Below are 22,717 nucleotides of genomic sequence, written 5' to 3' on the forward strand. Positions count from 1 at the left end.
TGTTAAGTCATATTACTAAACTAAATTTGTTCAATGTCTGTATGAAAGTTCTACTTTATGTTAAATAATTTTTTAAAGGGGTCTTAAGTAGTATTTTAACTTGCTAGAATCTTAATATATTTTTGTGGGAAAACTTTACAAAAGACTTACCTGATAAATATTTCTTTTCATATGGAACTAAAATAGAAAAGAAAATTTAAATTTAACTTTGCGTTATTCTAAGATTGCCTTTAAATACTTTCAAAGTAGTTAAAAATGAACCCTTTAATAGCTTAATATCATCCATATTTTTACTGCTTGATCATTTGCCTATTTTATCTGTTTTGAACTTAGTTTTGAAAAAATGATGTAGAGATCTAACTGCATTAGCTTGGTTGGTGATAAAAGAATAAGGGACTCAAGAAAAAGACTATTTTGAACTTAGTTTTGAAAAAATGATGTAGAGATCTAACTGCATTAGCTTGGTTGGTGATAAAAGAATAAGGGACTCAAGAAAAAGACTATGATGAGGTGAGGGAAATAAAAGGATTTTAGTTGGACAGTCTGTAAAAATAAACATAGTAAAAGTATACAACTGTAACCTTAACCTCTTGGATTTGCTCACTATTTCTTATATTTCAGAGCTATAGTTTAATTAAAAAATTTATATAATACAGCCCTGAGGTACAGTACATAAAATAAATTTTTTTTTAATCCAATAAATACTGGAAGTTGAATGCTACTACCATTAAAACTATGACAGATTTTACATAATCACTATAAAACTAATTGTGGTCAAGAACTCTGCTGAAGCAAGTAAAAAAAAAAAATGTATCTCATTCCAGATATAAGTAAAGGAAATAAATAATCAGAGACATGTATAGTTTTGGTTTACATTTGAAATAGAAGTGGGGAATACTAAGGATGCAAAGTGAGGAAATGGCTTTTTTAAGCATCCCAAAATCATATTTTGAAATTTTAAGTGCCTTTAATGAAAAAACAGTTCTTTTTAAAAGAACAAAGTTTGTCTAATGTTTAACGATAACACCAAAATGCTATTGTGGGACAGGATAACTTTGTTTACTAGAGCAGGGGTCCGCAACCCCCAGGCCGCAGAGCGGTACTAGTCCATGGCCTGTTAGGAAATGGGCCTCACAGCAGGAAGTGAGTGACAGGCAAGTGAGCAGAGATTCATCTGTATTTGCAGCCACTCGCCAGAGCTAGCATCACCGCCTCCACTCCACCTCAGATCATCAGGCATTAGAGTCTCAGGAGCACTGGTCCCTGGTGCCAAAAAGGTTGGAGACTGCTGCACTAGAGCATTCTAATGGGTCAGAAGATATTTATTTTTTTAATCCAGAATAAATTATAAACTACAATGCAGTTTTTCTTTATCCACCTAAACAAAAGAACTAATGTTCTTGTACAGAAACAATTATTTGTAAACATTAGAATTCTGGAATCGGACATGATATTCATCACCACTTTACCTGTTCAATCAAATCACAGGCAAAGATGCTATGATAATTCCTTTGAACAACAGAAGAAATTCTGACTTCTTGTAAGTTCTAAGAAGCAGATAGAATAAAAATATGTATGGTTCACCTGATCCAGCCTTATCTCTGAAATGTAGGAGAATTAACGTATTTGACTTCAAAGAGATTTGGGAGCAAACCATCCTAATCTGAAATCTTACTCCTTATATTGAGGCACACTTATCCCACCCTTCTTAGAATGGAAAAATGTCTTCAATTATACTTACTAGCTGCTTTACAAAGGGTTCCTTGCACAGAAGAAACTTCACAATTTCCTTTTTTCCATTCACCAGTTGTGGTGTGCAAATAGGCACAGGTGTCAACTAGATCCTCCTCATCGTCTTGATCTGTCCACTTACCAAATGTCATATTTGACTTATCAAACCACTTGAAACTCTCATCTGTCAGATAAGAATATTTTCAACATCATCACAATATAAAAGAAAGCCAAAAGGGTCTAGAATTAAAGGTGGGAAGTTATTAAGGTATGTCTGGTCTAAACTTTTGGTTGTAGGATTTAAATTAGAAGGAGGAATATACTCTGTCTATAGGAATATACTCTGTTTATTTGTTCAAGAATCCTCTGAAGATGTCATATTTGTAAAGAAAAAAATGTAACATTTTTATGGGAAATAGCCAAGAAAATGGCTAAATGATTAATAGTAACCTTAGTAATTTCATTTTGGAAATAATTATATGTGAACTTTATATTCCATAGGGACAATAAATACATTAACATGATATAACCCTGATACTTCAGTCTACCTGTATCCTATTAATCATTGACACTAATGCTGATTTTTATTACCCTACCATATTGCAAAAGTACTGAGCCTAGAACCACATTTTAATCCAGACAAAAGAATCACCTGTGACTTTCACATATGAAACACATTGAGCTGCTCAGGAAGAAAGCTGTAGTACAAGCCATGGGTGCATACTAAAAATACAGTATCTGGAGACCAGAGGAAACATCAGCTTAAACTAGAGAATTGAAGAAGCGAAAAAAGTCACCAATTTTATAAATATTAAGGAAACAAAGTTGATATCCCTCAAGGTAAAATGTATCACTTACCATCTGTATCAAAAAACATGCCTAGGAGGATATTATCTGGACCTTTCCATTGCTTTTTCAAAGTATCCAGTATAAAAGCATTTTCTTCTTCATTGTGTATGCTTATCATGTCTGCTCCTGAAATTATTTTAAGAAGAAAAAATGTCAGCATGTTCCCAGAACTGATGAAAATCACATGAAGTATATAAAATTATACATTATTATATATGCATGTTACACTTTTACATTTTTAAAAAATTTAACAAGAATATTATACATTTCTGAAGAGAATATAATCATGAGAAAAAATAACGTGATAATGATAAATTGAGCAAAATCATTTTATACTCTCACTCGTAACCACATAAACTAGAGAACATAGGGAGGCTTAAGCAGTAAAACACACTTTACACATCTCTCAACTTAACTTTTCCCCTTTACCAGCTTACTCTAGCAATCACAGCCCATCCTGCCCTCATTTCACAAGTGTAGGAGAGGTAGCTCTGACCACACCCAGGAGAGCTGCACAGTATGAGGGCAACTTGCCAGAACAGTCCCAAAACCTAGTGAAGTTTTAAGTAACAAGCAGTGTCTGACCTGCCTCACTTAACTGGACTTTATGCACCTGCTGCCTGAAGCCAGTGTTTTCCCATATCTTCCTTTGTGGTCATCCTTAGGACTAAGTCCAGGTTAAGGAAACCAACTGATAAAGGAGGTCCTCATTCTCATTGGATAGATGATTTTTCCTGGGAGTGTCTCACCTGGTTCTAGAGTAAGGAGGAGCAGGCACACATATTTTGTCTCACAAAAATTGTTTTATCCTTAACAATCTATAAGCTACATAGCAACCTATAAACATTAGTAACTTCACTTTTCCAAGAGATATTTAACCCATTTCTTACCCGATGATTCTCTTGCAAATTAAAAAAAAATGTCACTATCTTAGATAATACCTATGAGAAAATGCTATGGAGTTTCTCTCATGATATTTATATTTTTGCAGAATAAAACAATGATTGAATGATGACATCAAAGCTTAGTATAGCAACCAGAAATCTGTTGGGGAGGGTAGCTCTAACGCCTGGGGAAGACAGGAAAAACAGGTAACATCCTTTCAGCTGTCCTCAGCTAAACAAGGAATATAAAAATGTTCCTAAGAAACAAGACTTTCCAGCCTTAGGTATTATGGAAATAACAACTTTCCTATTACTTTCCAAGGAGAAGTAGTTGATCCTACACACATTTTAAAGTTATCTTGGAGGCTTTGTGTACTATAATGAGTTAAAATACATGAAGAGAGAAGTCTTTCCTACTATTGAATTACATTCTTCTCAAATCAAGCTGATGACAAAGGCTCTGGAGAACTTCAGAATACAGGCATACCACAGAGATAATGTGGGTTGGGTTCCATACAACCACAAAGTATTGAAATAAAGTGAGTATTGCGATAAAGCAAGGCATCTTTTTGCGGGTGGAGGGTCTTGCCTTCGATTTGTAAAAATATATGTGAAGCACAAAAGAATGAGGTATGCTGGAACTGTCTAAGATCTGTGGTTCTCCAACTTTGGTGTGCATCGGAATCAGCTGGAGGGTTTGTTCAAACAGTGCTGGGCCCTACACTCAGAGTTTCTCTGATGCAGCAGAAATGAGATGGAGCCTGAGAATTTACATTCCTAACAAGTTCCCAGGTGATGCTGCTGCTGCTGCTGCTGCTGCTGCTGCTGCTGCTGCTGCTACAGAGACCACACTGAGAATTACAGGAGGCTTAAATAATAAGCTATTGCATTTATGACCACTCTAAAATCAATATTTTTTTGTAATAACGGTTAAATGGGAAAGAAAAAGCTCCTATTATGTACTGATACGGTAAGGAAAATCTGTATTAAGTTACATCTTTTAAAAGAGGCTTAACCAAGAAATTTAACTATGGGGGGAAAAAAACAAAAATCTCCCCCCAAAACATACCATACTGGTAAAAAAGAAAATCACAAACTGGGCAGACTAAAGCTACATTATAAGTAAAAAATAAAAAAGCAAACATCTTAATAGAAAAAAAAAAATTGATCTCAGGCTAAAAAAAGGCACTTCAACCCCACAAAAGGAAAAATAAGAAATATGTGAAAAATGCAGTCTCACAAAAATTAAACTTTCAGATTAAACAGTGTTGGCCTTGAATGTAGAAAAATAGGAACTGACAAATGGTCATTTGGAGTAAAAATTAGTACAGCCTTTTTGAAGACAATTCGGCAAGATGTCTCAAAATCCCTTTTAAAAGTACATACTCTTTGACCTAACAATTACGCTGAGGCAATCATTAAGCACAATCACTGATGTTCATTCAATACATGTTGCTTATGACACTGAAAGAACTGGAAATAATAGGCAACATCAGAGGATTAATTAGATCAATTATGGCATTCCTCTATAGTGGAATAATGTAGTTATTAGGAAATATGTATTCCATATTTACTGCCATGGAAAAACTTTTAAGGGAAAAGGTAGATTATAGAACAGTTTTCCTGATCTGTCTGTCTGTCTGTCTGTCTATCTAACTATCTATCTATCTATGTATCTATCTATCTATCTATCTATCTATCTATCTATGGCAAACATTAAAATTACATTTTCCTAGAAGGAAAGGGAAGGTCTAGAAGGATACTTAATCAAAATGTTAATAGTTATTACATTTCCTTAGGGTGGTGCAATTTAGGGTGATTTTGTTTGATTTTTAAAATATTTGCATATATGTTTTTCTAAGTTTTCTATAGTGATCCTTAATTGTGTAATTAAGAAAGAATTTTTAAAAGAAAAAAAAATTGACCTTTAAAATACTTAATAATAATACTGTAATCAATCCAAACTTGAGACTCAGCAAGATTCTTTCTCTGAGTCATATCGCCATTTTAACTCTGTGATGGTTCCAACTGCTATCACCTCCTGTCTGTTAAATGTCATACAAACTTTTAATCTGTTTTACCCTAGTACACACGAGTACTTACTTGTGAAATGTGACCAAAGTGCCACACTAGAAAAATCCTCAAGAGAAATACTTAAGTAGGTTACAGTTTAGGCTTAAGTGTTCAGAGATGAGTTTTCATCCTTCTCTCTGACCTTGTAGAAGCCAGTGGAACTTTAATGATTTTTAACATTGTAATCTAATTAGATACTGTATAAACTTAAATTACTATGTCAGGCAAATATGACACACTTTCATTTTCTTTAACAAATGACAGCATAAGTCCCTTAAGAATACATGTGCACAAGCAAAATTTTCTTTACAACAAATTACCAGTGACACTACCTGCTGAGATGTAATTTGGGTCTTTAATTCTTTTTATGGCTAGTGACATAGCTCATAGATCACAAACAGGAGAGACAAAATATTTTTTTCTCATAATGATAATATATAAATTAAAGGTAAATGTTGCAATATAAGAATTTAGCCTCTCACAATTATTTTCCTAAGTGAATAAGAGTATCAAGAAAAAAGATATTACTCAGCCATAAGAAGAGATGAAATACTGCCATTTGTGACAACATGGATGGACTGTGAGATAATCATGCCAAGCAAAATAAGCCAGAAAAAAAAAGTTGAAAATCACATGATATTACTTATATGTGGACTATAAACCTAAAAGCAACAAATGAACAGGACAAACAAACAGACTCATGGACATGGACAATAGGCTAGTGGTTACCAGAGGGGAAGGGGAGGTAGACAAGGTAAGGGGGGTTAAATATGTGGTGACAGAAATCTATGGGAGGTGAACAGTGTAAATATATATATGCCTTACTGTTAAAATGTACAGCTGAAACGATTTTGTTAACCAATGTCATCATAATTAATTTAAAAAAAAAGAAAAAGGAGAGGTAACATTAAGTAAATTAGCACAAGGCCCTGGGGATATTTCTAAATATAGCTCTCTGCAGCCCAAAAGGTAACAAGTAACTCATTTTCTATACATACCCCTAGATAGGTTTAAGATATGATTTTGTATATTCTAGTATTCCTTGTGCTTTGTCTTCTACATACAAAGCAAACACTGAATTAAGGTCCATCTACTGTTCTAAACCAAAACATCCTAGCCAAAAAAAGTAACAGTATTATAAATTAATTTTAGCTAATTTTCTGATTCATGAAATGGGTATTTCACTGGAAGCAAATGTGATTAAGAACTCTGGTCCTAAAGTCAGTCAAATAAATGGTGAGGTTATCAGAAATGTATGAAGAATATTAAATCAATAAGGTAAACTGAATTTATACATTTTAACAGGGAGAAGACATTTTTCTTTACACACGAGACAAATTGTATAAGTAGATCTGTACACAACGATTTAAAATTCCTAAATGGTTACTCTGCTTGAACTAATAGAGTTAATGAACTTCGAAACAAGCAATCAAAAATCAGGCCACAGAGTTGCTGAGAGTATTTCAATTTTGTTTTGCTTTGTTTGCCAAAGAAAAATAGCAAATACAGATAACCACGGCTGATTTGTAGAGGAAGTCAATTACAAGTATTCACTGTGCCTCTGTACAGTAAGCAGTTGTTTAATTGCTTAAGATGGGTATTAAAGCTGGACAATGAACTTTCACTTTATGGTTCATGCAAGCTAATAAGAATATAGAAACGTCTTCTCAACTCTCAGCCTCCAATATAATTTGTTTATCGACATCTGTGTTTATGTCTAAGTATTGCTAGTACAAATGAGTTTTTAAAAAGACAGAATAGTTGTAGAGGAAATCACATTTAAAAAACCTTGTAAGACCAGCAAAATTCCTATTATTCAATACTCTTGAAAAGAAACCAGATCGACATGTTGGAAATTTTGTCTTGTTTTCAAAGAGCCAATGTTCACCATCATTTAAAAGGTAAGAGTTTTTCCAAAGGAAACAAATATGTATTGAGTACTACGTAGCACTTAGTAGGATTAAAAACTTCTATGCTTAACATTTATTCTCTCTATAATAAATGGATATGCTTTTAATTAAAGTATCTCTAATACAATTTGATATTCTCCCAAAATGTTTTACTGGTAGGTTGTCAGAAATTATGTTTTTAGATTTCTAAATGCTGGAGTGATAAATGTGCCTAAGACAAAATTTAATGAAATGATCAAGAGATCTTCAGATCTCTAACAGTAATATAAAGCACTAAAGAATCAAGGACTCTCATCTCATCATCGTAGATATTTCGGTTGAAGAAGATGCTAGTTTATATCATAGTTTAGTTTTAAGCTGATGAGGATCACAATAATTAGAGGCTTAACAAGGATGCACTTTGGGCTAAGCAGCCAAATATATAAAGGGCACCCAAGCACGCCTTTTTAAAAATAACATTTTTATTTAAAATACTTCACAATGTAAAGCTACAAATCTGTTTCCCAGATAATGTTGTACACATCCTCTAGCAAACAGCCTTTTCTCATTTTTCTTTAACATACACTTCTTTACCACAGTCTCACTTCATGGTCCCATGTAGTCTGACCTCTGCCCACACACATGCCTGAAACAGTACTTTCAGAGCAGAAAAACAGAGTGATTACTAAAGTCACCCTAGTTTGAATCCTGGCTCTGCCAATTTCTGTGTGACTTCAAACAAATAATTGAACTAAATTTCTTCTCTTGATGAAAGGAGGCTAATAATAAACTACCTGATAGGTTTGTTATAATAATTAAAGCCAGTTAAAATATATGATGTGCTTAGGCACAGTGCCTGGCACCGAGTACACACATTTACTGTTGTTGCTAAAGTTTTATCACTCTGCTTTGGACAGTATTGTCTAACATCTGTCTTCCAACTCAAGAGTTAAATGTACACACAATTCCACTGCCTGTGACTTGTGAATTGTAGAATAAAATTATTATAAGGATCCAGGTAAAAGTGAACTATGACAAAACCACTTTTAAAAAATATTAGTGAACACTATTTACTGATTTATGTGGGGGGAAAAGCTCCTTACCATGGTCAGTACACTGATTTCTGGCATCCTCTATGCTTTCTACTTTGATGGTTTTTTGAAGAAAAATGTAACAGCTGTCTTGGAACTGAACCCAGGTAGATGAAGGACAGTCTATGTGGAAAAAGAGAAACACTGTTAAATAACTCGAGAATAAGAATTTCATGAATTCCTAAAGATAAGTATATTAGATATTAAATTTTCACAGAAAAGCAATTGCCCTTGTTAATTTAGTAACAAGGCTCTGAATCTCTGTTAAAATAAGAAATTGATGAGTATGATAGGAATTACTTTTCTCCACTGTATATGTGGGAAAAGAGAAATGTGCAAGTGATTCTCTTCTGATTTTACTGAACAAAGTTTTAAGTCTTTGGGTTGCTTAGGAGTTAAGACATAAATTACAGTATTATTGCCAACATTAATTGCTCGCTATAATGTTATCTTTTCAGTATGCAGTAACAATGTCAAAAGTCTTAGTTTTACAAGATCTTTTTGTTAAAATTAAAACAGAATAAAACAAGTTGCTCAAGTTATGAATATTCAAACAAGTTTTCATATTGCACAGGAAAACAAGATTGATGTTCTTAATTTAACACCTCATCAAAGCTAGTTCTATGAAACAGATCCATCTCTCTTCCTCTACTGCTGTAGGGTAGAGACTCACCTCCTTCATTTCTGCGTTGGTCTCTCTTTTGTTGTTGGTGGTCATTATAAAGGCATACATTTTTAAGCGTTGGTTCTGGAATTTCATTAGTTAGCATTAGAAGCAAAAGTAGGCCTGTAAGGGCTTGGTTTCACTAGCCAGAATGGATAAAGGATATGAGGATTTACTGAATTCCAGTGAATAAAGGAGCACAAGGCCTTAATTTTCCATATTCTCTTGGGTCTAATAGGGAAAATCAGTAAGATTTTACCTAGTTTTATTTTAAAGTCCTGTATGTACTATAATTTTAATATAAACAAGTAGAAGAATGCCCTACTACAAAGATCAGAACTTAACAATCAGCTGTTTGTCCAAATTCAGCAACCTTGATTTTACTAAGTTCAGAATATAGCAGAGACTATTAGTTGTCCCCAGTACTTGACCTCAGCATCTTATGTAGTACAGAGTACGTGGCCACCAAGCTAGATTACTTCCCAGTCTTCTGGTAACTTCTGGATAATAAGTTGTGAGCAGAAGTAAAATGTACAAAATGAGCTTTTAAAAGGAAGAAGTGTGCTACCTCAATCCTCCTGCCCCTTTCCCACTGGCTAGAATGTAGTTGGCCATCTTTAATCCTATAAACAATGGAAATGGCCTAGGAATAACAGAGCAACAAGGTGAAAGGATCCTAGGTGGAGCCATCATATCATACTCAGATTGTAACGAGAAAGAAAATAAACTCCTATCTGTTTAAGCCACTGTTAATTAGGGTCACCATTACAGCAGCTGTATCACTAACTTAATCAATACAGTGGGTTACTTAAAATTATCCTAATGTATGAGATGTGAGTTTTTCCCTGGCCTCATACTGCTTGTTTCATTTGGTAGTTTAACCATCCAAGATGTACTAGCAATGAGGGTAGGTGTCCCAAAGCACAGTTTATCCTGTGCACAGGTTTTTCTTTTCCTGCTGTTTTATAAGCACCTGCATTACGCATGGGACTACCTTGACTTGAACTCTGGTAGGAATCTAGAACTTTCCCATTATGGTGGCTTAAAGATAGCTGGATAGGGATATTTTAGCCATGAAATATTAAGTAAAAAAAAAAAATTCTAGTCTACGGCCATGCCACCCTGAACAAGCCCGATCCCGTCTGATCTCGGAAGCTAAGCAGGGTCAGGCCTGGTTAGTACTTGGATAGGAGACCACCTAGGAAGACCAGGTGCTGTAGGTGTAAAAAATAAAAAAAATAAGGGATTGTAAATTGACAAGGTCCTTGCAATCTATGAGGTCAACCAAGGGTTACCTTGCCTAAAAAAAAAGAATTCTGGCTATAAAATTATATGTGCAGTGTGATCCCAAATTTTAAAAAGCAAGGAAGTACAGAAAAGGTCAGGAATTGAAGAGCCCAGACACCTTTGTAGGAAAAAGGTTCAGGAAGGGGTGGAAAACAAGATGCTTGGTTTAGAGTCCGTATGTGGAGCAGCTAGACCCTTCGATCCTCTTCTGAGAAACAGTACTCAGCCATGTCATTTTCACTATACACCTCTGCTGCCTTCTTTGAAAGTGTGGTCCTCACTCAGAGGAAGACTTTTATTTCTCCAAATCTACTTCCAGACCATCAAACATTATTCTCTGTCCACTCATCCTTTGAGATCCAGGCCATCTACATATACCACCTTCTTCAAGACATCACCAGTGGAATTTATTTTGATGTCCATTTGCAATTCCATTACATAGTTTTTCCTCTTCTAAGTCACCATCCAACGACCGGGTAAAGTACCAGAAGGAACATGGCTTTGAAGTCAGACAGACTAGGGTTTTTTATCTTGGTGGTGAGACCTTGGACAACTTATTTCCTGTGTTTCCTCAGGGGGAAAACAAAAATTCATTGGATGGTTGTGAACAGTAAGTACAAAACTACACAGCATAGTGCCTAATACAAGGAAGGTTCTCAAAACGTAGCTTTTATTAACTATCATCATTCTTGGTACCCTTCCCTACTAGGCAGTGACATCTCTGAAAACAGGGACTGAGCCTCATTAATTATTGGATCCCAAACACCTCAGAAAGCGCTTGGACTATAAAAGAAATTTAAAATATTTGCTGAATGAATCCTGTCTCTTTTTCATCCTTAAAAAGCTTAATATATCATCTATTCAGCATCTTCAAACACTCCCTTTCCAGTGTATTCATCGTTTTCTTCTAGAAGCATGCTAAGTTTCTTATAACCTAAAATATAACTGGATTGACCTTGCTGCCATTTCTCATACTTTTACTGGTATATCTTTTAAGAAGTAAACTTTTAATTGAAATACACCATACAATGTGCAAGTCATAAGTATATAGCTTGGTGAATTTTCATAAAACGAATACATCCATATTACTATCAGCAAGATTAAGAAACAGAATATTAACCCCTTTTAGTCGCCATTCCCCTCCAAAGGAAATCACTATTCTATTTCTAATACCACAGATTAGTTTTGCCTGTTTTTGAACTTTATAGTAATGAAATCACACAGTATGTACTCTTTTCTGTCTGGTTTCTTTTGACAAACATTACTTTTATGAGATTCATTCATGTCGTAGTATGTAACCATAGGTTGTTCTTTCTCATTCTTCTGTTGATTAATATTTGGGTAGTTTCTAGTTTGTGGCCACTACAAGTAATGCTGCTATAACATCCTGTGCATATCTTGTGGTACATATATGCATGCTTTCTTGTGGGCATATTTCTAGATGGATTGCTGGGTCATAAAGTGTATACATGTATCTAGTTTTAGCTGATACTGTGAAACACTTTTCCAAAGTAACTATAAATCTTATAAGTAGCAAGTAATTTTTTTAAAATCCAGTTTGATAATCTGTCTTTTAATTGGAGCATTTCCATTACTATTGAATGTAATTACTAATGTACAAGTTGATATCTACTATCTTACTATTTGTTTTCTATTTATCCTACTTGTTTTATGTTCCTTTTTCCTCCTTTTATCTTCTTTTTGGATTAAATATTCTTAAATTCCATTTTTTTCTTTTAGCTTATTATGTATTCTTTATTTTTAATTTCTGTAGTGGGTGCTATGAAAATTACAGCATGCAACCCTGGATTCTTAGTATCTAAAATAAATTAGTACTTTTACCACTTCTTAGACAATGCTAGGATCCCAGACAAAGCTAGACATATGTACCTCCCTTCATGCACCTCCCTTCCTTTGTGTTTTATCACTATTTTGCATGGTCAGTGTTCCTTTAAACACATATTTACCTACTCTGTTGCTCTCCGTTTCTTCTTACATTTTTTGTATTACTGAGATAATTTTCCATTTGCCTGAAGAAATTCCTTTGGTGTTTTCTTTAAGTACAGGTCTACTACAAGCTCCCTTAATTCTTGATTTTCTGTAAATGTCTTTCTATTGCCTTCATGTTCGAAGGATTTTTTGTTTTTTTTTTTCCAAATACAGAATCCTACAGTGGCAGCTTTTCTTTCATTTAAGATGTAATTTTATTGTTTTGGCTTCAATTATTCCCACTGAGAAATCCAGTCAGTCTGGCGCTCTTTCTGTCTGCTTTCAAGATTTTCTTTACCTTTGGTTTTAGCATTTTGATAGTGTATGCCTACTTGTTTTCTTTGTTTTTTTAATCCTGCTAAAAAATCAATGTACTTCTTGAATCTGTAGGTCATTGGTCACTTTTGGAAAATAATCGCTCCAAATAATACTTTTACTCCATTTTCTCTCTCCTCCCTTTCTGAGACTCAAATTATATATATGTTAGACTTTTCACCATGTCCCATATGTTCTTTTTGCTCTTTTCTATGTTTGTAATACTTTTCACTCTCCATACTATAATCTTGTTCTTTCTGGTTTACTATCCTACTTTTCAGTTTTAACAAAAGTGCTGTGAAACTCATCTATTGAGTTCATAATGTCATTGATTTCTCAGTTATAGAATTTCAATGTTTATATTTTTATATATCCTTGGTCTCTGCTGAAATTCTCTACCTTATTATCTATATCCTTGAACTTACTAACAGTTAAAGTCTATTTCTGATCATTCTAATTTCTGGGTCATCTGTTGGTCTGTTTTTATTTTTATTTTTTCTTTCCCCTTTTGGCCTGTGTCTTGTTATGCATGGTAGTTTGTTTTTGTTTGTTTGTTTGTTTGTTTAAATCAAAAACAAGACACTGTGTAGGAAAAAATGAAGAGACTCTAGTTGATGTTATTCTCCTCTAGAAAGGATTCTGGTAGGCAGCTAGAGTACTGAAGATTACATTAATACAATCAGGGATTGAGTTGACCTGAAGAGGTGTAGCCTTTGTGAGGCCCAATATCCATGGATTTCAATGGAAAGTCTTGATCTTAACTAGATCCCCTTCTCTTTGGCGAGTTAAAACTATGTTTTGTCTCCTTAAACACCAGGAGACTGCCAAAAACTCTGCTCTACTTTTAGCTGCTTAAAATTTTGGCAACTCTCCTAAGAGGAAAAATAACACACACAGTATTGGGCTCACCTCAACAAACTACCTTAGCAGCTATCTGAGCTGCAAATACAACTCTTGTGGGATTTTCTCTAGATTTTCTAGTTGTTATTAGTGGGAACATTAGCATCACACTCCCTTATAGTCAGAAGCAGAATTCCCACTTTCATGCTTTTGAATAATTTTTCGTCCATCTAGCCATCATCCATCCAACAAACATTTGCTGAGCCACTCGTATGTGTCTGAATGAGTAGTGCTAAGGAGTAAAGAGAAAGGGATATAAAGAGGAATGAGCCCTATACCTAAAGTGCTCAGTCTCTTGGTAGAGTTAGACATATACATAAAAGATGTTACAAATGTATGACTGGCAAAATGCTATAAAGATGTAAAAGAAGGAAAAATAACTTGTAGAGTAAGGGACATTTCAAAAAGGAGGCAATATTTGAGCTACAACTCACAGAATAAATGAGTTTGCCATGCAGAAAAGGAAAAAGAGAAAGAAATCCCAGGCAGAGGGAATGTCGTAAAAACCAAAACAACAGGCGCCTAGTAAAGAATCAAATATTCGTTGAATGAATGAACTAGGCAGGTCTCTCCCTCCTCCCACTTCTCCCACCAGATAATGTTGTCTCTGTATTAAGACATGATTGATAAAACAAATAATCATTTCCAGAATGAAACTCAAATCGAAAGTCACAAGGGCAGATATTCTGAATTGCAAACTTTGATTTTCTTTTTTTCTTCTCTTGCTTTTTCCTTTTGATTTTCTTTAGCCTTATGTAATTTTAAAAAATGAAATGGAAATGGACCCCATCACCACATTTAATGATACTTGAAACACCTTTATAAATCATTGGAAGTACTTGAATAATGGGTTGAGAAATGTTCCTTGTATTATTTCTAATGAAAGCTACACATAGTATTTCCTATTGGTAATAAATAACTCAAAACTCTGTAAAAATCAATAATTTAAAAACACTTTATATGGAATAAAGCATGTCTATTAAGTACACAAAAAAAATCAAATCAACACCAAGTGAAGTAAAATTTACAAATTACTTTCTTGTATACTTAGTTAGTTCTTATGCTTTATAAATTATAATGAGCTCTGATCTCTAAAGCATCTATTGATTAAAGTGTATTCTTATTCTAGTGGCGGCTCATGTGTCAATTCTCCATGAAGTGTCCAACTCTCACCTTCCTGTAACCTCTGACTTCTCAGAACTTCTATCTTTGTACTGCACTATCTGTGAGAGTCCTTTCTAGCTGCAAGAACTACAGACTTGCTCAGGTTACCCCAAATGATAGATATCTATTGTACAGATATATGGGGTAATAAGAAAATTGAGGTTCCTATCTCAGCAAACAGGACTCTTGGGGTTCTTATACCAGGTCCCACTTTCGGCTACTGCCTAGCCTAGAGTAGTCAGTCTCTGTGATCTGTTAGTGACCTATTGCCATGTAGCAAATTAGCAGCTTAAACCAACAAGAAACCTTTATTATCTCACAAAGTTTCTCTAGATCCAGAATTCAGAAGCAGCTGCTTCACTGGGTGATTTTGGCTTGGGGTACCTCATGAAGTTGCAGTCAAGATGTTGGCCAGGGCCTCAGCCATCTGAAAATTGAATTGGAGCTGGAGGATCAGCCTCCAAGAAGGCTCATTCATATAGATGGTGAGTTGGTATTAGCTGTGGGTAGGAAGGAAGCCTCAGTTCCTCACCACAGGGCTCTGCACAGGCCTGCTCAGGAGTCCTTATGACATGGCAGCTGGCTTCCCTCAGAGAAAATGATTCAAATGAGAACAAGATAAAAGTGCAATATCTGTTTAAGCCAGCCTTGGGAGTCACACTCTGTTACTTCCACAATATCCTATTGGTTATGTAGGTCAGTCCTCTTCAGGGTGGGGGTGAGCTACACAGGAATATGAATCCTAGGAGGTGAGGATCATTTGCAGCTGTCTTAGAGGTTAGCAACCACAGATAGTGATAAGTACTACAGATAGTGATAAGTACTACAAAGAAAACTTAAAACAGAGAACAAGATCCTCAGTGTAAGGTAGAGGTTAAGGTTACAATCTTAGAAAGGAGACTAAGAAGATATCATTATATAAATGACATATAAAAAAAGGTCTGAATGAGCTGAAGGAGAAAAGGATATCTAGGTCAGACACAGGGAATAGCAAACTCAAGGCCCCTGAGATAGGAGTGAGTATGATGATGACAATGACAATTACAGTGAATCAAAGACCATTGTTAAAAATTAAATAAGCCATATAAGACAGAGAGAGAGAGAGAGAGAGAGAGAGAGAGAGAGAGAGAGAAGAGAGAGAGAAAGAAAGAAAGAAAGAAAGAAAAAGAAAGAAAGAAAGAAAGAAAAAGAAAAGAAAGAAAGAAAGAAATAAAAAGAAAAAGAAAGAGAAAGAAAAACTATAGGCAGAAAAATAGAAACAAACTGTTGACTCACTTCCTCAAACATTTCAACTGCTTTCTCCTTAGGTTCATTTCAGCATTAGCAGCAACTCCAGTTAATTCGGCACTGAATCCTTCTCATGCTACAGGATCAGAGCGTGTGCCCTGAAATAAGCTTTAAGCACTACTGAAGAGACACAGTTTACTTTGAGAAAAGAACAGTGTTCAGAGGTTGGATACCTCTGGAGAGGAAAGCTGTCAAGGCTGATGTACTTCATGAGCAGAAAGCTAAAAACTTTGCTAGAATCCTATTATAATAATAATAATATAAAAAAACCTGCCTCTCCAAAATATTGCCATATGTTTTTAATTACAGGTTCTATAATATTTTCTATAAAATATATTTTGATGAATATACTTTGCTAAATAAAATGCTAAATAAAAAAATAACCTGCCCACAAAGCTCTCTGCAAAGTGCTTGTCCATTACTCTTTCTTCTTTACAGCAGTCCTAAAAGATAGGTTGATGTTAATAATGCACCTAAATGACAATCAATTTTATAATTTTATAATTCCATTTAATATGTACCAAAATTTAGGAGTCTAATGAAAATTTAAAAAGCCTGTACTTAACGTAACTCCAAAAGTTTCCATATATTTCCTCTGCCTAAAATTACCAAGTGCTAAAAGAACAAAATGGCAAAATCACAGGAATATTTTGCATCAACAGTCAGTTCTAATAGAACTCTCTGTTCCCTTATCATTTCTTTTTTTAAACAACCAGGCACAGAATAAGAGGAAGTGATCCTTGGGACATACTTGTTCTGAATGTTAAAGACTGTATTTTAGGCAAAGACTGTATTTTTGCCCTTGTCAATAAGACCTTTGCCCCTTCTCTCATTAAGGTATGAGTTGCAGTCACTTACCTTCCACAAGAGCAACTGTGGCAGAAAGAGAGGAAGAAGAGGAGCTGTTTATGACATTTATGGTGTATGGAGGAGAGTAGCTGTTCCAATTCCCTGACTAATCCACAGGCAGTACACTGGGCTGCAAGCTCTGCCTGAATCTCAAGGAAATCCAGCCACTCTGACACTCCATGCCCTCTCCACATTACCCTTCCCCACTTAGCTTCCAAGATGTCTACTTCCAGCTTACTCACTCACATCCCTTTTCAGAAGAGCTGTCGTGATATTTATTCATAGAATGTGGGTGCCAGTCAGTGTTACTCTGTACCTTTCTCATTGGGCATCACTGGTCTATTTTCTTAGAGAGTCAGTCTCAAGATTTGCCCTCAAAATCTAAAATAACCCACAGCAGGAAAAAATACCTGATATGTGTCATAAATTGTGGACCATCACCCTGTTGCAAAATTAGTTTTCAACACATAAGCATGTTTTTAAAAAGCTCCTCAACAATGAAAGAAGTCCTGAAATAATACCTAATTATAATTTCACTTTTTTCATTGGAAGAAAAAAAAACATTTATTAACATCTCAAAATTCACAAAAATATATCCGAGAATTTCCCCTGAAATATAACTGTGCTATCCACAAGGGTCAGAAAAAGTCACATCAATAGATGAAGATGATTTAATGCTTTGAATTCAATTATGAGAGGAGTTCATGGCAGAGGTAAAATAATTCAAAAGAAACTGCAATCCCATTATCCCCCCTACTTTTTAAATCATTCATCTAATTTTTGTCCTTTTATTATAAATTAGAATAAAGTGCAGAGACAAATCAAAACAAAACAAAACTCCACAAGACAGTAAAGTCTCTGCTGTTATGGAACTTACTTCTGGTAAGGGGAGCAATAGGCAAGAAGACAAGGGCTGAACGAGGTGCATTCAGATAGTAGTAAGTGCTTTGAAGTAGATAAAACACGGAGATATGATAGAGAATGTTGGGTGTTTGGGGAAGGCTTGAGGAGGTGACATACGAACAGAAATCTGAATGATGTGAATGGGGGAAGCTGTGCCAACGACCAGGGAAGGGGAGGGTGGTCTGGGCAGAAGAACCAGCAGCGGCTGAGTCACCGAGGAGGTCAGTGTGGATAAACAGAGGAAATGGCAGGAAGGGTGGTAAAAGATGACATTGGGGAGGAAGGCGGGGGCACCTCATCAATTTAAAATTAGCAACCTACATCTTTATGAATTAGTATTTTCATATTTTTCAGGTAAATACCTGGAAGAGGAATTGCTGGATCATATGGTAGTTCTGTTTTTAATTTTTAAAAGAACCTCCATACTGTTTCCATAGTGGCTGCACCAATTTACAACCCCACCGATAGTGAACAAGGGTTCCCTTTTCTCCACATTCTCCCCATCATTTGCTATTTCTTGTCTCATGGATAACAGCCATTCTAACAGGTGTGAGGTGATATCTCATTGTGGTTTTGATTTGAATTTCCCTAATAACTAGTGATGTTGAACATCTTTTCATGTGCCTGTTGGCTATCTGTATATGTTTTCCTTGGAAAAATGTCTATTCAGATCCTCTGCACATTTTTTAATCAGATTTTTGTTTCTATTATTGTTGTTGAGCTATATGAGTTCTCTGCAGCATTACTTACAACAACCAAGACATGGAAACAACCAAAGTGTCCACAGATGGATGAATGGACAAAGAAGGTGTGGCATATATGTACAATGGAATACTATTCAGCTATAAAAAGATGCAATATTGCCATTTGCATGGATGGATCTTGAGGGTATTATGCAAAGTGAAATAAGTCAGACAGAAAAAAACAAAAACGGTATGATTTCACTCACATGTGGTATATAAAACAGAAAGTAACAAACAAAACAAACAAACTCATAGACACAGACAATAGTATGGTGGTTACCAGAGAGGGAAGAGTCGGGGAAAGGGCGAACTGAGTAAAGAGGGGCAAATATATGGTGACGGAAGGAAACGACTTTGGGTGGTGAGCACTCAATAGAGCATACAGATATCAAATTATAATGTTGTGTAACATTATTAACCGATGTTACCTCAGTAAACAACTTAAAAATGTTTTAAAAAAAAAACAAAAATAGGGCTGATTCCACAAAAAAAAACTAAAAAAAAAAAGAAAATAGTAACTTGAATTCTGATCCATGTGATAACCACAGAATGAGGATTTACTCTAAATGTGCTTATATCCACCCATCTAATGCCGCCCATGGGAAATCACTGACCCATTAAACATGTATTGATCATTTACTATGTACAAAAAGTAGCATTACAGAACTTTTTAGAAGGGATGCCATGGAACATTACTCAGGACTTTAAAGAATTTTTTGTTCACTGCGATTTTCAAGATAATAACTAAGAACAACATAAGATCACTTACACTAATAAGCTCCACAATAACAGATCACAGTAACAATAATTTCCATTTCATCATTACATTTATATTCTATGCAATACCACAGAAGCTTTTCTGTTAAGATCTTGCCATTCAGCTCAATCTGTGATAACCTTGAAAAGCTCTTTCTTGATTTAGTGCTAAGCCGAATATGATTCCTAATCCTGTCTGAATAGATTTGTGAAGTCTTATGATGAAAAACATATATAGTTTTCCAGTTTTATATCATCAACATGTATGTGAATGTGTTCAGTAACCATAAATATCTCACATACATCCACATAAAGTGGCAGTCATGATGTTTTCTAGTTGCAAAAATTACCCTTCATTTTGTATGAAGAGAACAAAGGGAAAGAAACCAAGATGTCCCAGGCCTGTAATAGGTACTAGACATAGAGTTTTCACTTAATACTCACAGTTAGCCCTGTGGGGTATCATCTCCATTTTACTGAAATACAATGAGTTGAGTAACTTGATCAAGGCCATAGTTTGTAACTAACTCCAAAGATCATGCTTTTTCTAAATTAATCCTTAAAGCTTCCTGATTGAGAGCTGATCGGTTAATAGCATTAATTTGTTTAACATGTACTTCTCAAGCTCTTCAAAAGCCTATTCAACTATACTGGACTTATAAAAGGAAAAAGAATGCTTTCCAAAGATAGCTTTGTCTTCTATTACTGATCAAAAGAACTTCTCTAAAGAAGAGAGATATCAAAATCAAGAAACTGATTTTTAAAAATCTGACAAGAAAAGTGGTTTTTGACTAGCCTAAAGTATGAAGGCATGGCCACCCAGACAGTGGATTAAATGGGCATTTAGATGTTCCTGGAAAACATAATGAGCGCCTGCACGAGGAGGGATCAAAACAGTCCAGTCTTCACAGAATCTCTAGTCCAATAAAACTAATGTGCTCAAGTATGGACAAAATGAAAATCGGCATATCTTGTTTCTGCTCCTCCACAGGCAGCAGATGGCATAACTGGTCATAAATGCTGGTAGTCAAAAGCTTTCCGGAAAGAAGCTTTGGGTTTGTAAGCAGGTTCTGAGTTACTTATTCTACTGCTGCCTCAATCACTGAGATCTTTTAAAATATCCCTGCCTGTCAGCAGACTCCCAGCAGGAACTTATAAAATGGCAATGAAATTCAGGAGCGGCGGAGGGTGGGGGTGGGGGGGCGCGGATCTAACTCTTGCATAATCATTTTATTCAAACCCATACAAGTATTCACTTAGTTCTTGTTTATTTTGCTCTTTAATTCCTAGAATTGTTCAATCAATTGTGTTTTTGGACGGAAGTCTTTCCCCAGAGTTTACCCCATCAACATTTTTGACATGACTGAGAAACTTGCTTTCAAAAAAACAACAGCCAAAACCGCATATTCAATAGAATTGTCTCTTTTCCAAAGGAGTCATTTTGGAAATGACTAATCGCGTAATTTTTCAGATGTCACTTGCACAACAGCAGACTAAGAGATTTTTAAATCACGCGACTTAAGCGAAATCCAAGCTTCGCCTGTTCACGACCCACTTCGATCCAAGGGTTATTTGGCTGAACTGTTTTCCTGTTTCGACAACTTGAACAACCACCAAGTGGACAAACAAAGCCGTGAGCAAAAGAAGGCCTGCTTCTTCCCACCCCCACCCTCCATCCTCGCTGCGCACAGCTGGAGAAATCTCCGCAGCCAACTTCCCCCTCTTCTCTTTTCAGCCCCTAATGACCCTGAAACTATGCTCGTCGTGGCAAGTCCCTCAGCTCTCCTGTCAATTAGACTCCATTTGGGGGCCTTCAACCGCTACTGGGGTCTGCTCTGAGGATGTGGGCACTGTGGAAGGGAGAGGGTACTTTTCGGATGCTCCGCGACCCCCTTCCCCGGGCTGCTCTCTTGGTACCCAGTGAACCGGGAGGGGGGTGGGGGATGACCAGACACTAAGTCCACGGGGGCGCACAGGGTGGGCGCCCAGGTGAGGGCGAGAGGCCAAGTCGGGATGCCGCCACCCGAGGACTCCCCTCGGGCGGGGAGGGAGCAGAGAGTCTCCGCTGGGCAGGGGGCGAAGGCGGTCGCTCAAGGAAGGTACGGGCTCCCGAGCCGAGGACCGGGCGCGGCAAGGGGGCAGCTTACCCGCGACGGCGGCGGCGGCGAGGCCCAGCAGTGGCAGCAGGAGATAGGACAGCGCGGCCCTAGCCATGGCTGCGGGTGCGGGCGCCGAACCGCGCGTTTGCCAAGTGCGGAGCGGCCGGACCCCTCCCACCCATGGGCCGGCGGGAGGGGCTGGCGGGGCGGGAAGGGCGGGGGCCGCGCTCGCCGACCCGGCTGAGAGATCCCCGCGACGCCCTGCCCGCGGCTCCCCACCTCTCCGCAATTTTTAAAACTTTTCATTTGAACCGAAATGATTTTAGACTCGAAAATGTTGTAAAAATAGTACAAAGAATTTCCATTACCCTTCGGCCACCTTCTCTAAATAGTAACCTCGAATATAATTCCAGTACCACGATCAAAGCCAGGAGACAAACGCTGGTAGAATATTATTAACTAATCTACAGTTCTGGTCACATTTTGCCAATTATCCCTCTAATGGTCTCCCCCCCCCACCACGTTCTAAAAGCCAGTCCAGGATCATATATTGCATTGAGATGTCATGTCTCCTTGGTCTCCTTTAATGTGGGAGAGTTCCTCTGTCCACCTTTGTCTTTCACGATGTCGACAAGTTTGAAGAGTACCGGCCAGTTTTGTAAATGTCCTTCAAGTCCGCTTCGCTTAATGTTTCTTCTTGAGGGAGATTGGAAGAACAGGACTCAGGTGGTCCTGTTTTATTTTTGGCAAGAGTACCACGGAAGTGATGTGCACTGCCCAGGAGGGCCACGATGTCAGTATGTCACATCACTGGTGATGTTAAGTTTGATCTCTTGGTTAAAGTGGTGTCTGCCAGGTTTCTCCTTTGAATCAAATGGCAGAAACCTTTTCAAAGTCTCTCCAGTGGACTATGTCCCTCAGACAACTATTCTCTGTCACCAGAGGCTGGATTAAGGTTCTTTAAACTATGCTTGTACAACTTTACCTATACCTTGATCCTGAACTTCTATTTTCCAGAACCACGAGACTATAAGTTTCTGTTGTTTAAGCCAAAACGAACAAACAACAACAAACTATGCACGCTATGATGTATGTATAAACTATGCAACTATGATGTACAAACACAATGTACAAACCAAGGCCAAGCTCAGCTGCTTGTTGAAGCTCTGACAGAACCTGGCGTCATTAGCAATAGATTTCTTTAAAACTGAATTTAAACCCAACAATAAAAACACAATCTAAAA

At 36.5% G+C, this 22,717-nt stretch overlaps 1 protein-coding gene and 1 pseudogene across 3 annotated transcripts in view; one reads left to right on the forward strand and one right to left on the reverse strand.

The window, feature by feature from the left end:
- Positions 1-22,717, reverse strand: part of LOC120597059 (CD302 antigen) — a 107,096-nt gene that overhangs the window by 5,470 nt on the left and 78,909 nt on the right. The window contains exons 1-5 of one of the 3 annotated variants that reach the window (XM_039855737.1): positions 21,522-21,674; positions 8,530-8,640; positions 2,590-2,706; positions 1,742-1,915; positions 151-177 (exon numbers count right to left, since the gene is read on the reverse strand). In XM_039855737.1, the coding sequence (XP_039711671.1) occupies positions 151-177; positions 1,742-1,915; positions 2,590-2,706; positions 8,530-8,640; positions 21,522-21,588 (496 nt within the window). In that variant the 5' untranslated portion in view covers positions 21,589-21,674. Of the gene's footprint in view, positions 1-150; positions 178-1,741; positions 1,916-2,589; positions 2,707-8,529; positions 8,641-9,190; positions 9,406-21,521; positions 21,675-22,717 lie in introns of those variants that run through there. The other 2 variants (XM_039855736.1, XM_039855738.1) reach the window with 2 other exon arrangements.
- On the forward strand, positions 10,286-10,404 carry LOC120597422 (uncharacterized; annotated as a pseudogene).

The sequence above is a fragment of the Pteropus medius genome, unplaced genomic scaffold (assembly GCF_902729225.1).
Source record: "Pteropus medius unplaced genomic scaffold, Ma_sr-lr_union100, whole genome shotgun sequence".
Classification (NCBI taxonomy): domain Eukaryota; kingdom Metazoa; phylum Chordata; class Mammalia; order Chiroptera; family Pteropodidae; genus Pteropus; species Pteropus medius.